This window comes from Dendropsophus ebraccatus, chromosome 12 (assembly GCF_027789765.1).
Source record: "Dendropsophus ebraccatus isolate aDenEbr1 chromosome 12, aDenEbr1.pat, whole genome shotgun sequence".
NCBI classification, from domain to species: domain Eukaryota; kingdom Metazoa; phylum Chordata; class Amphibia; order Anura; family Hylidae; genus Dendropsophus; species Dendropsophus ebraccatus.
The window spans coordinates 42,678,032-42,696,581 of record NC_091465.1 but is presented as its reverse complement, the minus strand read 5'-3'; the positions used below and the strand labels follow the sequence as shown (position 1 = coordinate 42,696,581).

General features: G+C 43.2%; 1 protein-coding gene across 1 annotated transcript in view; it reads left to right on the top strand.

The window, feature by feature from the left end:
- Positions 1 to 12,905, top strand: part of BACE1 (beta-secretase 1) — a 38,274-nt gene extending 25,369 nt beyond the window's left edge. Inside the window, exons 6-9 of the mRNA XM_069947781.1 lie at positions 5,834 to 5,935; positions 7,397 to 7,546; positions 8,052 to 8,223; positions 11,054 to 12,905. Coding sequence (XP_069803882.1) covers positions 5,834 to 5,935; positions 7,397 to 7,546; positions 8,052 to 8,223; positions 11,054 to 11,295 — 666 coding nt within the window. The 3' untranslated portion in view covers positions 11,296 to 12,905. The remainder of the gene's footprint in view (positions 1 to 5,833; positions 5,936 to 7,396; positions 7,547 to 8,051; positions 8,224 to 11,053) is intronic.
- Positions 12,906 to 18,550: the final 5,645 nt, after the last annotated feature.

Below are 18,550 nucleotides of genomic sequence, written 5' to 3'. Positions count from 1 at the left end.
GTAAAGTTTTGGTGAGTGAAGATGGGGCGTCTTCAGGTTTAGTGCCTAGGGCAGCAGCAGCTGTTAATACGGCCCTGGTAGTGGTGTGTGTGTGTGTGTGGGGGGGGGCTGTTGATACTCACAGCTCATCCGGGTCCTCGACCTCGTCAGCCGTGGAATCATAAATCCTGTTATAGAGAAAAAAAGAGAATTAGAATTGGTAATCTGTTATAGCAGCTATATAGGGTTTGGGGCTGTATTATAGCTGTCTGACTTCTCCATATCGCCATGCAGCCCCAGCCACTGGAATAGAGTTGTGTTGTAATTCTCTGCACAGTGGCTAGGGGTACCATTGTGCAGGGCAGAACTTTGATGGCACCGCAGCCACTGTACAATGAGATTCACTTACCAAGGATCTGGATCCTCAGCTGTAAAAAAAAACAGAGATGAGATTTACTGAGACGTTCAATATAAGTAAAATGCCCAATCCCTCCCCCATGTTGGTTATAGAATCCGATTGTTTAAATGGCGGACAAATGGGGAGCGTGGGGGGGGAGCTTGGAGAGGATGGCGGGGGGGGGGGGGGGTTGTAGGATGGTGGGGGTTGGCAGAGAGGATGGTGGGAGGATTGTGGGGGGGTTATGGTGGTGAGGATCATGAAGAGACTGGCAGAGAGGCTGGTGGGGAGGTTTGTGGGGGGTAATGGTGGGGAGGATCATGGAGAGACTGGCAGGGGGATGGTGGGAAGGATGGTGGCGGGTGGATGGAGGATGATAGGGGTGGGGGATGGCGGGGGGGTGAAAGATGGTGGATGGCGGGGGATGGAGGATGGTGGGGGTGGGGGATGGAGGCTGGTGGGGGCGGGTTGATGGTGATACTTACAGTGCAAGTTGCACAATGTAGTCCATTTCTGTAATGATAAAACAGGATAAAGCGAGTTAGTATCATTGGGAGATTTCAGCTGTTACTTCTGATGATGATGATATATATATATATATATATATATATATATATATATATATATATATTACAAATAAGTTGCAGCACAGCAGTACCAGAGGGAGACCAGCAGGGGGCAGCACCAGAAACACACAGCAGGTACCTTGCTGGAGATTTATGGCTCTATCTTACAGTAAGATTCTCCTTGTTGCCCTCAGCAGCCAATCACAGCTCAGCTTACATTTCTTACATTGCTCTGGTAAAATGGAAGCTGAGTTGTGATTGGTTGCTATGGGAGCTCTGGTTGCTAGGGGAAGGGAAGCATCTTACTATAGGACAGCAGGATAAATCTCCCCAATCTCTAATCCATCAATTATCTTCATGGTGAGAAATATGAATAATTGTGGAGATTGGATGAAGTAAATGTGGCTCTGATGGGTGTAGCGCCCCCTACAGGCTGACACATGGTGTCCTAGTGACTGCAGTGGAGATACATAGAGACTGTGACAGTGTGAACAGGCCCTTACCTTCAAAGACATGATGGCGATCTCTGTTATATAACACAAGAACCTGAGGAAGAGAGAAGAAATATTGTTTTTAGTGCGGCCTCTTGGTGTTTCTATGGATCTAGCGGATCCCTGCCCAATGTAAGTTCTACTACTGTGTGAGATTTGGGGGACACCAGACTTGGGGGGCGCAGAGGGCTCAGCATAGGGTGGGAGAGGGGAGGGGGAGATACTTACACCTCAACTCCTACTCCAACTCTGAAGAGTTCCGAGATCAGCGGTGCCTTATCATTCATGCATGTCATCATGTGTGGCTGATGTCACTCTGTGATGTCATAAAGAAACCTGACAGCCAATCAGATAACAGATCATTGCTAGGTGTAATTTGCATATTGATAGATAGATAGATAATAGATAGATAGATAGATAGATAGATAGTGTTACATATACACATTTTTTTTTCACCCCACTATGTAATGATGTAACTATATATATATATATATATATATATATACCTCCCAACTTTTGCAAAGAGCAAAGAGGGACATGTGCGCCATGGTCCCCATAGCCACGCCCCCATAGTGACCCTCTATAGCCACTCCCCCATAGTCACTCCCCTACAGTCACCACATGCTGCTGACTGAATAGTGCCCAATATAGTATCCAATCCTAATTTTAGTGCCCTATACAGTATCCAATCCCCCCAAAAATGCCCTATATAGTATCCAATGCCCCATTATAGTGCCCCACATAGTATCCAATCCCTCATATAGTGCCACACATGGTATCCAATCCCCCATATAGTGCCCCACATAGTATCCAATGCCCCCATATAGTGCCCCACATAGTAGCCAATGCCCCCATATAGTGCACCACATATTATCCTATCCCCCATATAGTGCCCACATAGTAGCCAATCCCCCCATATATGCCCCACATAGTATCCAATCCCCCATATAGTGCCCGACATAGTAGCCAATCCCCCATATAGTGCCCCACATAGTAGCCAATGCCCCCATATAGTGCCACACATAGTAGCCAATCTCCCATATAGTGCCCCACATAGTAGCCAATGCCCCATATAGTGCCACACATAGTAGCCAATGCCCCCATATAGTGCCCCACATAGTAGCCAATGCCCCCATATAGTGCACCACATATTATCCTATCCCCCATATAGTGCCCACATAGTAGCCAATCCCCCCATATAGTGCCCACATAGTAGCCAATCCCCCATATAGTGCCCCACATAGTAGCCAATCCCCCATATAGCACTTTTTTGTAGGTTTATGTGACAATTAGTCTTCCTTTACACAAACCTAATAGCAGGTCCAGTTTTATTTTAAAAGGAGTTTTTTTTTTTTTACTTCAACTTGTTTTAGAAAGTTTTATAGATTTGTAAATGACTTCTAATTAAATATCTCCAGTCTTACAGCACTTATCAGTTGCTGTATGTCCTGCAGGACTTGGTGTATTATTTCCAGTCTAACACAGTGCTCTCTGCTGCCACCTCTGTCCATGTCAGGAACTGTCCAGAGGCAGGAGAGGTTTTCTTTGGGGATTTGCTGCTGCACTGGACAGCTCCTGACATGGACAGAGGTGGCAGAAGAGAGCACTGTCATAGCATAGCATATACTGATCTATGCTATGCTATGGCAACCTATTGATTGCATGTTTTAAAGTTTAAAAAAGTATAGTAAAAAAAAGGTTTTTAAAAGTATTTAAAAAACCCTTATCACCCCCCCCAAAAAAATAAAATTAAAATACCTCATTGCCCATTATAAAAATAAAAATAGTTAAAATATTATATATCGTAGCGTGCAGAATTGTCCAATCTATTAAAATATAACATTATTGTTCCTGCACGGTTGTTATACCAAAATTATGTTAATAAAAACTAGAGATCATGGAGCCAAAAATGACACCCCACCCAGCCCTGTAGGAGGAAAAATTAAACTGTTATGGCTCTTAGAAGGCGGGGAGGAACATTGCATTAATTTGACCCGGACATCCTGGCACAAATGACCTTGGTTTTGAAGGGGTTAAAGGGCGTTGAGTGAAAATGTGTCTGTGAGAACTAATAGAAGTCTGCGGCCAGGTCAGGTTGTATGTGGTTCATGGGATGTGGTTTTAATAAAATGTAGAGATGAGTGAACCTTGAGCATGCTCGAGTCGATCCGAACCTGAACTTTCGGCATTTGATTAGCGGTGGCTGCTGAAGTTGGATAAAGCCCTAAGGCTATGTGGAAAACATGGATATAGTCATTGGCTGTATCCATGTTTTCCAGACAACCTTAGAGCTTTATCCAACTTCAGCAGCCTCTGCTAATCAAATGCCGAACACTCGGGTTCGGATCGACTCGAACCCGAACCTGGTTCGCTCATCTCTACTAGTGTTCCAAAGCTAATCCTTATGTGTCTTAATAGCAGGCAGTCCTCCAAGAGATCAGCTGCTGCCCACTGAGGGAATTCACTTAAAAGCTACTTTAAGGAGAATGTGATATTTTAGACTGTAGTTAATCTAGAGGAATAAAGATCAGAATATATACAGGGGCGGTCATCCTGATGTCTTGGCTTTGTCTTCTAGCAGATTGTAATTCCTTGGTAATACACAGCTGTGTACTCTGGCCAATGTTATTCATAAGGGTACCCCCCTCATTATTAATATCTTAGGCCTTCAGAGGACACGTTAATCCTCATGTCAGTAGAAATCGCTACAGGGCAACAGGAACATTCCAGGATAAACCTTGTAATGTAGCTGCTGCTCTGAACGTACAGTAAATGGCATTCTATGGTATTGTTCACCTGGCACACCCGTTTATTTTATGGAAAGAGAAATGTCTTGCTGAGCTGGCTAATAAGTGACTAACATTTAGGCACAAGGAGTAGGAGTCCACTTGGTGACTGGCCGAGATTGGTCATGGACAGGAGTTCTCTGGGTAAGAGTGATGCACTTGTGTTATGCTTGGTGCAGGGCCTTTAAAGGAGAAATCCAGCAAAAAATTTTATTAAAGTATTGTTTTGCCCCCAAAAGTTATACAAATCACCAATATACACTTATAGGAAATACTTATAAAGTGCTTTTTTCCCTGCACTTACTACTGCATCAAGGCTTCACTTCTTGGATAACATGGTGTCACGACCCGACCCCCAGAGCTGTACGGGCTGTGGCTGCTGGAGAGGATGGCAGGGGGACACTGAGGGACACAGGACACTGGAGGGACACTGAGCATCCCTCTCCTATCATCCTCTCCAGCAGCCACAGCCCACACAGCTCTGGGAGTCGGGTCGTGACATCACCATTTTATCCAGGAAGTGAAGCCTTGATGCAGTAGTAAGTGCAGGGAAAAAAGCACTTTTTAAGCATTTTCCATAATAAGTGTATATTGGGGATTTGTATAACTTTTGGGGGGCAATACAATACTTTAATAAAAATTTTCGCCAGACTTGTCCTTTAATGCTTCTCCCCCCATCTCACTGCAGGAGAAAGGTCCTATACACTTTCTATAGATTTCATCTCTTGCATTTAGCTGGAGAGAGAAGCATTAAGCCGAATTTGTATAACTTTTGGGGGGCAATACAATACTTTAATAAAAATTTTCGCTGGACTTCTCCTTTAAGGGGGGGGGGGCTATTCTCTCTTCTTTCATCTGTGTCATGCACCACCCCCTTCCCACACTCGGTAGAACAGCACACAGGCTTGTCTAAACTATTCTTTAAAGGGAACTTCTCAGCTCTATATCATGCTGAAAGCTGAAGGCATAGGCCCATAGATAGTAGGGAGATACAACAAATGTCTCTTAGCTGATGGCTGTTGACAACATTGAAATCATATTTTACTTCTAAGTTCAAGAGTCATAAAGGTGGCGCTGAGCTGCAGCATGCACTCCTTATCCCTCCCCCACCTGCTTTGCATGAGTGATTAAGATGGCTCAATGTTGGAAGTAAAACCTTGCACATCAATAATGCAGGACGTGTGGTGGTGGTGGTGGGGGAGGGAGGAGGCATGCATGCAGCTCAGCACAGCCTCTATTACTGTTGAGCTTAGAAGTAAAATATTATTTTATAACTTTGCAAAGAGCCATCAGCTGAGAGGTGGGTATCATTTGATGTCTCTACCCATCAGCTATCTGCCCCTATATGCAGCTTAGAGCATGAAATAGACCTAACAGATTCTTTTGATATAAAATATAAAGTGTCTATCACAGCCCCTTCTATTAGCTGGATACATGTAGTGGGTGATGATGCTTCTCTCTATCAGGGTACTGAAGTCTATGGAGAACAAGGAGTCTTTAAATAATGGGAACCTCTGTTAAGATCACATAAAAATGGTTTTCCAGGAAAGGTCTGTACTTTTCATTGGAGAATATGTCTGATTCAGCATTGTTCTGTTACTTCTATATTCTCAGTACAACTATGATAAGAGCATTGTCGACAGTGGAACCACAAACCTGCGCCTGCCAAAGCGAGTGTTTGATGAAGCTGTAAAAGCGATTAAAGCTGCTTCCTCGGTAAGTGTAAAAATATTAATAATAATAATCGGAGGAGAAACAAAGAGGAATCGTCTGTCTTACATGTGTAAGACATCCACCTACGTACACAAAATTCTTCTTAAAGGGGTTGTCCAGCGGAAATCTTTTTCTTTCAAACCGTCTGGTTGCAGAAAGTTATATAGATTTGTAAGTTACTTCTATTTAAAAATCTCAAGTGTTCCCATACTTATTAGCTGCTGTATGACCTGCAGGAAATGGTGTTTTCTTTTCAGTCTGACACAGTGCTCTCGTCTGCCACCTGTGTCCGAGACAGGAACTGTCCAGAGTAGCAGCAAATCCCCATAAAAAAACTTCTCCTGCTCTGGACAGAGGTGGCAGCAGAGAGCACTGTGTCAGACTGAAAAGAAAACACCATTTCCTGTAGGACATACAGCAGCTGATAAGTATGGGAAGGCTTGGGATTTTTAAATAGAAGTAAATTACAAATCTATATAATTTTCTGAAACCAGTTGATTTGAAAGAAAAAAAAATTCGCTGGACAAACTCTTCACTCTTTAGCTTCTGTTTTATGTTAGTGACTGGGAAAGTTCTTGTTTACCTCTAAAGGTATCATTGCTCTGTTCATTCTTTATGAGAATTCTGTACATTGCCGAGTGCTAAGCTGTTCGGAAGTACAGTGAATAGAGTAGTGGCTGAGCATGTGGGTGCTTCATTTACTCCAGGGAGAAATTTCTTCCATCCTAAGTGGGGTCCCAGTGTTGAGACCCCCACGATCAGCTGATGATTTAGTCTCGGTGTAACCCCTGTAATAACGCAACACAACCAATTCCTGAGGGCTTATTACAGCACAACCAAGGCCTAGGGGTTTTGAACTATGTATGAAAGGGGCTGTCCCAGCATAGATGCTCATCATCTATCTATCATCTGCATGTTAGGTAATAAGTGTCTGATCACTGGATCCCCCACTAAGGGGATGGTGCTAAAGCATGTGTGTCACAGCTCCCTTATTTGCTCAACAAGCAGAGAAGTAGTGAGGAATCAAGACACAAAATATAATTTAAAAAAATACAATGTTGCAGATAAAGTCAGTCAGAGACTTGTTTAGATCAGCTGTCTCAGAAGGGGGAGACAGAGAGAAAAGCTCACACACAGATTTTTGTGTCTTCAGCAGAAAGCAGCAGCTCGGGACTGGGGGAAGGAGACCGAATAGATAATAACAAGTATGGAATGAATTGTTAGTCTCACCATGGGCAGCAACATATGAAAGGTTATGTTTGAGTGGAATATCCCTTTAATTAACAACAAATTATCTTAGAACTTCCCCCACAAAACTAATATATAAATATATCAATAATATGTAGTTAGGCTATAAGATGCATTATTATACACATTCACTTACATAGCATGCATTGAACTATTCCTCCTTTATGCTGTTCTATAAGTTTGTCCTGTTCGATCTTTGATTCTTTTATTTAACAGACGGAAAAATTCCCTGATGGGTTCTGGTTGGGAGAACAGCTGGTGTGCTGGCAGGAAGGTACAACACCATGGAATATCTTTCCGGTAATTTCCCTGTATCTGATGGGGGAAGCTACCAATGAGTCTTTCCGTATCACCATCTTGCCGCAGGTTAGTATCCTGTAATCATCAAGATATGGTGCCGTCACAGATTTAGTCACAGATGCAAAATGGAAGACCTCCTAGTAAACATGGGATTATCCTAACTGTGTTCCTGCTGTCACCGCATATAATGTATTACCACTACCACCATGCCAGGAGCAAGAGATAACTGGGCTACACAGATATACATTATACAGATATACAGTACATTAACTCAATACTGAAACAGTACTTAGTAAGCAACTTACCTCCTCAGTATTTTATTATTATTATAATAATAGTAGTAATATAGCATGGTAATATATAAAGCTTAAATGTAAAGTAATATAATTTGCATAATAATAATAACAATAATAATAATTCCTTTATTTATATAGCCAACTTATTCTACATAGCTACATAGTCATCGCTCCAATAGGTTCCTGTTCCTATTAGGGCTCACAATCGAATTCTCCTACATACAAACTCCTTGCAGATGGTATACTTGGATACAAGTCTTTTCTTCTTTCCGCAGCAATACCTACGTCCTGTGGAGGATATCGCCACATCTCAGGATGACTGCTATAAGTTTGCGGTATCCCAGTCTTCCACAGGCACGGTTATGGGAGCCGTCATCATGGAGGGATTTTATGTGGTTTTTGACCGAGCACGGAAACGCATAGGATTCGCAGTCAGTACATGTCACGGTGAGAAATCATTCACATTTGTTTTAGAAATAACATTGCGATAACCTCTTTGATGACGTGTGCAGTCTGTGTTCTGCTGACAGCCCCGGCAGGCCAGTGATGGAGATTATCCTAAGCATTGGAATCACTTTAAGGCTGGGTTCACACTATGTATATTTGAGGCTGTATTTGGTCCTCATGTCAGGTCCTCATAGCAACCAAAACCAGGAGTGGATTGAAAACACAGAAAGGATCTGTTCACACAATGTTGAAATTGAGTGGATGGCCGCCATATAACAGTAAATAACGGCCATTATTTCAATACCACAGCCATTGTTTTAAAATAACAGCAAATATTTGCCATTAAATGATGGCCATCCACTCAATTACAACATTATATGAACAGAGCCTTTCTGTGTTTTCAATCCACTCCTGGTTTTGGTTGCTATACAGCCTCACAAATACAGCCTCAAATATACATAGTGTGAACCCAGCCTAAGGGCGTTTTCCTTGGCTGATCGGTGTCACTTTTATACAGACCGATTCAGTCGCAGGAGCATTCCTAGCAACACTACTGGCCGATAATAGGCCCGTGTAAAAGGCCCTTAAAGGAAGGGATAAGAATACCAGTAGACAATTGCTCACTTGGGGCTTCACTTTTTCTAACCTAATACAAACCATTTCATGATCATCTTGTTATGAGTAGGGCCATAGAGACTGGTGTCAGGAGCCGATAATGACACCTCATCATCTTTCTTACACAAGATAGCGATACCACATCCTGGAAGCCTGAAAAAATAGAGAAGAGTGGGATGTGGTTACTTATTGCAGGCACACAACTGCTATGTCCTACTAATCTTTACAAGCCATATGCCTTGGCACAGTTAAACTTGTGGTCCTATTATATATTTATAATGTATACAGGATGCCCCTGTATGAATTCTACATTGTTGCATTATCTATAAATTGATTACTGTTGAAAAGTCAAGTGGGCGGGGCTTCAGTGAGGTAGGGTATATTCTTCCTGGCTTCATCTGCCTGACTGCACTCCCCCCATTCCTGCCACTGGCAGTTTACCTTATATAAGGTGGAAGAAACTGGAAAAGGAGGCTGGTAGTAATGTCACTCAAGCATTAAAAGGAGGGTATGGAGACCAGACTCCCCATGACTTTAAAAATCATTAGCATATAGTAAAACATTTCTCATTCTGTATAATGCAATGGTGGCATTTTAGCAGCCTAACTCCTCACAGTTTCTTCTTTAAAGAAGAAGGATATGCAAAGCAGCTCTCTGACGCCACCTTTAACAGGTAGTTTACCCTTCATGTCAATGCGTATGCTCCTTTAAGAAGCTTCAGTAAATCATTGGGAATAAGCGCCCAATACAAGGCCCCTTATACACTGTCAATAACTCTCTCCTGCTCGCCACCTGTCCTCCCTACACACAGAAACCTCCAGTACGGCCGAATGATCCTATCTTCTCTACATTGAAGGGTAAGAGAGCTCTAGCCGTGGCTTATCTTTCCCAGAAGAAGGGGATCAGGCAGTGATTTTCCTTTAAGCCAGACCCCTATCACCACTGACATCATCTGTTGGTGGTCATTCGGTAGAGCCCCATACACCCTAAACTGACTGACTGACCTTTAGGCACAACTTCTTAGAAGAAGGGATGCAAGCTTCTTTAAAGTGACTCTGTACCCACAATCTGACCCCCCCCCCCCCCAAACCACTTGTACCTTCGGATAGCTGCTTTTAATCCAAGATCTGTCCTGGGGTCCGTTTGGCAGGTGATGCAGTTAGTGGGGAAGAGGGACGGAGGGGTGGTGCAAACTTAGGGCACAGACACGCCCATAGGGAACGGGACTGCAAGTTTAAAAGTTGTTTTTTAGCACAATAACTGCATCACCTGCTTAACCGACCCCAGGACAGATCTTGGATTAAAAGCAGCCATCCGAAGGTACAAGTGGTTTGCGGGGGTCAGATTGTGGGTACAGAGTCACTTTAAGGGAAGAAGTCATCAGAAAATGAATGAATAATGTTATTATGTTATTTTTGGTGAAAGTTTTTCCAATTTTTCTATCTATATCATAAAATAATCCTGAAATCTTGCAGTTTTCATTCTCACCACTAAGGCTAAACTTAAGCTGAGACTTCCTGTTCTGTCTGTGGTGATAAGAGGAGGGTGCTGTAAAGTGATCTGTACAGTATTGCAGCAACATGTGACACCAGTAGATGAGGAGACGATAGCAGCTCCCTGTGGAATGACCTCTTCAAAGTCACAGAGTATGCTCAGTAATGTTACATATTTATCTCAGGGACAACCTCTGTCAATTGTAATCTATGTCCACGAGGCTTGCTGTAAAGCATGTCACTAAATGCTGTTAAAAACAGTTCAGGCAAAATGGCAGCCCCCATAACAATGAAAAAAAATAAAATTACGAAAAATTACAGTCAGAAAATAGAAACAGACTAGAATATCAGGACATTTAGTATCTGACTCTAATCAGTAAAATAAAGTTTAGGTGACACATGTCCTTAAAGGGGCATACACATTAACTTAAAGGTAAAGTACCAGAAAGTTGCTTCATATATCCTTCTTTTCAGAATTCTCAGTGGGCCACAAATGACCAAAACTCTCCAGACACCCTTTATGGAGCTGTTCTCAAGGAGAAACATTACCCCTTAGATTTACACAGGTCCACAAACATAGCTGCTATGATGCTGCCCATTCTAAACTATATTATTGCCTCTATTGTCCTCATCCAGTGCTCTTATTAGCAGAATGTTTTGCAGATCATTTCATATAATGATTATAAATGTTTCACCATTTACCGTCTTGTACTATCTTACAGTTCATGACTATACCCGCAAGGCTTCGGTGGACGGTCCATTTTATGCGTCAGACTTGGATGACTGTGGCTATAACACCCCACAACTGGATGAATCGGCACTGATGACCACAGCCTATGTCATGGCAGGTGTCTGCGCCCTTTTCATGCTCCCCCTCTGTCTAATGCTGTTCCAGTGGCGCTGCTTCCGCTGTCTAAGACGATCACAAGATGATTTTGCTGATGATATTTCCCTGCTGAAATAAGAAACGACATCTGCTCTACCATCCATAAGTGGCCGCCTCTACGCGGCAGCAAGACAACATGGCCTGTGCAGCGGGATCTTGGTATGAAATAGCTTGGCCCTGCTAAGGCAATGTCTAGAGAGAAGCCAGGACATGGATTATTTTGCAGCTTTACAATACAGCCTCTCAAATCTCTCACTTGTGATTAAGCAAAACTCCATCTTCTTATCAGCGCTCAATGCGATTAGGACAGAGGGAACTTCTATTAACACAAAGCCATATTGAAGACTAACCCAAACTGCGTTCCCTATTGTTTATGCTTAATGCTTATTCTTGTGCGCCTTGGTTTGCTGGTGACATACTAAGCGAACATCATTGAAAAGCAAGCAGAGTCACGGAAGGAAAGCAGTACAAGGGGGCAGAAGCATATAGTAGAACATGGAGGCGATGCAACGGCTCCAGACGCAGCCCCATAGATGCACGGCACCATGTATGGCCATTCCCGTACAGGTGTGGTGGCGGCATCTATACACTATGAATGGGTAAAGCAATGCAGTGAGTGCCGGGAGCCTAAATATCCCTTCCAGTCCACAAGGGCTACCTTACATTAGGGACCAAATGTTTACTATACAATAGGAGACCCTGAGAGTGTTTTTATGTATATCACATTCCTACACATAAATTGCAAATTTCTTCTTGTCGATGAAACTGGCAGCGCCTAAAGGAGGTTAATGAGTGTAATAGATGCAAAGCCAAGCCTGACTGCCGGTCTGGTCACTCATACTAACAGCATTATATAGGATGCCGTTAAATTGGGTAATCCAATCTATTGCTGGGCCTGAATTGGCTGCTGTAATATGGGTGTCGAAATGCATTTGCAGTAAACTTGTGTCATCTTGGGCAGAAGTCAGAATGAAAAGCATTTAAATGGACACTGTCTTTTAAAAAAAAAACTTTTTGACATGTCCTGGAGATACGTCAAAAGTTTTGATCAGTCGAGATCTAGGTGTTCAGATCTCCATTATCTTTAGATCCTCTCCACAGCTTGCTGCCCCAGCTAGTGCGCACCCAGATTTATTTTATGAATCCTCTCATAGAAATCAATGGGACCCCTTATTCTTTACTCATTGTAAGGTGTTTGGCATACATATTTCCGTAAGAAAAAACAGGATGAGTTATAATTGATACGTTGAAAAAAAAAAAAAAAGGTTTTTACAGAAATACGGATGCACTACATATGCCCAATCCATAATTTTTAGCGGATTATACGGATGGATAGCGGGAGGAATCTATGGATTTAAAAAAAATACGGAATGTGTGAATAAGGCCTATGGAGATCATGTAAAACACTCACTGGACGCTGTATGTAACGATCGGTGGGGGTCCGAACACACAGACCCCTACAGATCACAACTTCTGACATGTCTCTAGGACAAGAAAGAAATGTTGTAAATTGACAGGGACACTGTCAGTTTTCCTTAAATCGAATGTACCATCAAGTACTTTGCTTCAACTTTTTTACTTAAATTGACTAGAAGTAGGTAGAGATGATCAAACGGCCGAGGTTCAGGTTTGTACGAACCCGAACCATCGTCATTTGATTCCGTGGGGAAGGTGGAGACAGCCTGAGTACTGCCTGGAAAACAGGGATACAGCCTAGGTAATAGGCTTTATCCCTGTTTTCCAGGCGGTACCCAGTTTGTCTTTACCTTCAGTCAAATGCCGATAGTTCGGGTTTGTACGAATCTGAACTTCAGCCCAGTTCGATCATCTCAAGAAGTGGGCCTCCGGCCCCCAGTGTGATGATGCCCCTCCCTTCTGTGACGCGGCTCCATTGAGTCTAATGTAGTGGCATCACAGAGAGGAGCGAGGATTGTCACACTGGGAGCGGGCAAGCCCGCCTCCAGTGCTTCAGGCCAGGGACCAGGAAAAGACCGGCGCTGAGCGCGGGAACCGGGACACAGTTCCAAAAAAGGACTGCGGCACTGGCATCCTTTAAAAACCTAAAGTGATGTAACTGCTGGTACAGTCGCTTTAACACTTACTAAAACAGACATGTTTAGTAAGCACTTGTATTTCTTAAGACTTAACAATCCCACAGCATCTTTTCTTAGAACTCTGTTTAGCTGTTCCTCCTCCTGAAAATGGATGAATTAATAGCTAATTAGCATATTCAGCAGGGATGTGTTCCTAATCATACGTCTTCAGGAGAAATGGCACCAAACATAGTTCTACGAAGTCTAAAGCACTGCCAAATATAGGTGAGAACAGCACTCGGCTATCCTCGGCAATCCCAGAGCTGGCATAGAATGATTGTGCACAGACCTGACCCGTGCTCCATTTAGGAACCCTGTTCTCATGATTGGTGAGGTCCCAGTGGATGGACCTCTGACACTCAGATACTTATTGCTGATTTGCTGCTATGGATTTAAGTGCAGAATGTTAACCAAAAATAGAAAATGGCAATGTGGTTAAAGGGAACCTGTCATCCCTTTCATGTTAACTAAACCACAAATCCTAGGTATGATGGTGTTTTTATGGAAGAACTCCTCGTACCTGTCATTTCAAATAGATTGTAATAACCAGCATTGTTTTGTTAGATTAACCATACAGAGTGGTGACAAGGTTACTTGCTTTCCCTTTCTCTACCCACAGGACATACTCATTTCTGCTATTCCATGACATAGCACTAGAGAAAGTATACAGCACTGAGCAGGCTAGGCTGGGCTGATGACTTACACAGTAAGGTACTATAGGCGGTAAGGAAACTACAGCAGCAGCATCATCATCATAGCAAGGAAAGGGTTACACTAAGCACTACACGGCTTACACTCCCTCCCTCCTGCATATAGTACATGCTAAGCCCCACCCTCACTCCCTGTAACTACTCCTGGTTTAGGAGATACTAAAGACAGAATTTTCTTGACAACAGCGCAGCAAAGAGTAGATTGCAGGGAAGTGAGACACCTAGGGGCCAAGACTGTTTTTTTTTTTGTGGCAAGAAGTAATTATTGGCAAATGAAGTGATTTTCACATATGTTAGAATCAAATGGAGGGAACTTGTTTACTATGACAGGGACAATTTAAAGGGAACCTGCCACCCTGGCACTCAGGGAAGAACCCACCTGACCCCCCAATAGAGCCCCCGATGCTTACCCTCTTTTGCTTGTCCCACTCCCGATGCCAGTCCTCCTGCAGAGAAACTCGCTGCCCGCTCCTCTGGACACTCAATATGCAAATGAGAAGAGGTGAGTCCGATGAGCAGTGATTTCTGGGTTCTGCCCCGGGTGCCAGTGACAGGTTCCCTTTAAATATTTAAAATGCTTTTTTTTAGTGTGGGATGCTTAGCCCTCTCCTATAAATCTTTCATCTGTGGGGTCTCATTTGATAAGATGACCTTTCTACATCAGATCCATATGCAGCACATAAAACAAGCAGAAACATCCTGTATAATGTGACATCCTTCAGTCTTCACACCTGTGTCAGACATCACCTGGGAGTTCCTTATGAGTCTGGTTGTGCAGCATTATACAGCCTGATTCTGCCTGTTATTATATTGCATAGAAGGTGAACAAATCTATGGATCCAGAGGAAGGATGCAGTGATAGTGGAAAGATTTACAGGGTAGAGAAGACTGCTGTCTAAATCATAGACAAAATAATTTTCTTACCAATCTAACTGTAAGTGCCGATCATTAAAGGGGTAGTGCGGCGCTAAACAATTATTCACTAAATAACAAACATTACAAAGTTATACACAACTTTGTAATGTATGTTATGTTAGTGAATGGCCCCCTTCCCCCTGTTTCCCCCCACCCACCCCACCCCCGGAAGTGTAGTGCTCTATACTCACCTGATCCATGTCGACCCCCGTTTGCCATAGTTTCGGCCGCCCTCTGCACGTCATCAGCTGCTCAGCCGCGATTGGCTGAGCACAGTTATGCTCAGCCAATCGCGGCTGAGCAGCTGATGAGGGGGCAGAGGGCGGCCGGCACAAGGGACGGTCGGAGCGGTTCGGCCAGCTGCCCGAAAATTACATCATTGTCGCAAGATGGCGGACAGGGGTCGACACACATCAGGGTAGTATAGAGCACTACACTTCCGGGGGTGGCGTGAGTGGGGGGAAACACGGGGAAGGGGGCCATTCACTAACATATACATTACAAAGTTGTATAACTTTGTAATATGTGTTATTTAGTGAATAATTGTTTAGCGCCGCACTACCCCTTTAACCAGGATTGTTATATGTATGGTACTAAAACTATCAGACGCCTAGATTTAGATTTTGGATTTGATGAATGATTATTGTGTAATTGTTACATACAGTATATTTGGAGGGTTATCTAGGCTTACAAAACAGGTCAGCTTTCCTTCAGAGGCAGCACTCTCCTGTCCTCAGTTTGGGTGTAGTTTGTCAGATCAATTAACCTGAATAGAACTGAATTGTAATACCCCACACATCCTAAGGACAGGGGTGGTGCTTTTTCTACTCCTGGATAACCCCTTTAGCAGTTCATAGGACATAAATGATTTGCATTGGTACCAATAAATTATTACAATTGTGGCCATCTAAAGGCCTCATGGGCATGGCTGAATGTACGGCAGCACAAAGAGTTTATATGAGTGTGTATTATATAGCCGCAGGCATCTGTGCTGCTGTATAGGGCCTTTATACTGTACTGTGTGATGCTTCAGTAATATGCCATCATATTTGCTGCTGCGGATTTTGTTTGTCCGGAATATGTTAACCCCCCCCCCCCCAAAAAAAAAGACCATGGGGGAGATTTATCAAACTGGTGTAAAGTAGAATTGTCTTAGTTGCCCCTAGCAACCAATCAGATTTCATTTTTCAAAGAATCTGAGGAATGAAAAGTGGATTCTGATTGATTGCTAGGGGCTTCAGACCAGTTAGATAAAATCTCCCCCAATGTGTTTAAAGGGAATGCACCATCAGGCCGGGGCTAAAGCACTGGAGGCAGGCCGACCAACCCCCAGTGGGAGGAAACCCCCGCCCCTCTATGATTCGGCTTTAATTGATACTAATGGAGTAGTGTCATAGAGGGGCGGGATTTCCTCCCACTGGGGGTTGGTCGGCCTGCCTCCAGTGCTTTAGCCCCGGCCTGATGGTGCATTCCCTTTAAAGGGAACATGTCCTTAAGCAAACAGGCAGAGACTTGTTATGACAGGTTCACTCTAAATCCCTCATTTTTGGCTTTTGCTGCAGATCTTTTGTGTTTCGTGGGCAAAATGTGCAACACTGCGTATTTGTGTTTCTGCAAAATCAAATGAAATGTTTCAAATTTGCAGTGCGGGGTCATTAATAGGATCCAGGAAAAGTATGGAGCCAATTGCTTCCCTCCCTGGCTCGCAGCTATAGTAAGGGTACTATTACACCAACAGATCTGACGACAGATTATCTGCCAAAGATTTGAAGCCAAACCCAGGAGTGGATTTGAAAAGAGGAGAAATCCAGTCTTTCCTTTATGACCTGTTCTCTGATTATAGTCTGTTCCTGGGTTTGGCTTGAAATCTTTGGCAGATAATCTGTCGTCAGATCTGTTGGTGTAATAGTACCCTAAGTCTATGGAGCCTGTCTCCTGCAGCAACTGGGGAGAGCAGAACTCAGCCAAGCGCTTCTCCCAGCTCCTTCTAATGTTCTCAACACCCAGACCCTGACCATATTCCATTGGGTATGTCAGTAAAAGTATTGCATTCATGCCACAGTTGTCAAACTCAGGCCATCCAGCTGTTGCAAAACTACATTTCCCATCATCCCTGGACAGCCAAAGCTTTAGCTTTCCAGGCATGATGGGAGTTGTAGTTTTGTAACAGCTGGAGGGCCTGAGTTTGACACCTGTCATTATACTAACTATTGGAGAGAAGACTTTATAAAGGGGTTGTGCAGGACTAGAAAATCATGGATGCCTTCTTCCTAAAGCAGCACCCCACCCTTTAAAAGGTAGGTCATGTATGGTATAGTAGCCAAGCCACACTCCAATATGGCCGAGCTGCCCTCTATGTGCATACAGATCTGGGGTAGTACTCTACTCGAATTAACTCATCTGCATCAACGTGCTGTGATTTTCCCAACAATACTAGACACAAGCCATGGGCAGATAAAAAAGCAGATAATGCTGGACAGCTCCTTTAAATACAATGGCATTAGGTAACTGGAAATCTTAACAAACAGGCTTCCTATATAGTGATGTGACATCATTTTCCCCAAAAAGTGCTTATAGGAACAAATCAGTTCCTGTAAAGTATTTGGGCATAATGCAGTGTAACCTTTTTCTATCTTGCTGTGTGGCTCTAGTCTGTTCAGTACGTCAGCAGAATTTGTGATCAGACCTTTCCAGCTTGGTGCCATACCCCCAGCTTCTTCAGCCCTGCTCCATGCATTCAGCCTACAGGACCATCTTAGAGATGGGGGGGGGGGGGGAGAGACTTTGGGTGAGGAAATCATCTCCAGACAGAAGTGAGTATGCTAGTTTTGGCAGGAGATTGGATTTGTGTCCGTAACAACTATAAAGCATGAGCCAAAAAAAGACATTAAGTGAATGGATCACAGGATTTTACTGGACAAAACACCAGCAAGTATAATATAGGTCATTTAGGTGCACAAAATAGTACATTTAAGGCTGGTGTCACATTCAGCAGTTTTGGGGGGAAAAAAAGCCACTGCAGCTTTTGATGCAACCAGTAGATTCAGCAGGAAGAAAATGTTTTTTTTTTTTTCAATACAAATTGGCTGTGCTCTATACTATCAGTCACTACCACACCCAGACACTACCACATACATAACCAAACTGCTGTATCCTGATGAACAAAGATAGGCTTTTCATATTGGGTATAGTATTGGGTGTTTTTATATGTTAGAGGACTCCCTAACAAGTGTCAACTGATTTGATCATTTGTGTTGCAGTCAAATTTTTTTTTATTTTCTGCACATTTCTTTGTGTAAGGGTACTTTCACACTAAACAGTAAAACAGGCGGAATTCCACAGCGGAACTCTCCGCCTGCCTCAGTGTGACACTGCTTCTTTATGGGAGAGCACGCGCTCATTTGCTGCCGTGGCTCTCCGCTCAAAAGAAGTGACATGTCATTTTAGTATTTGCAGTTACAGTTTGTGTTTTCCCATTACTAAGTGCGATGTTTAGATCACGTGATTCAATGATCTTTCATTGAATCATATGATTTGTAGTGTGGATAGGGGACAAGTAAAAGTATTAACACACTACCTATTACTGGACTGGGTTTGGGGGAAAAAATTAACTGA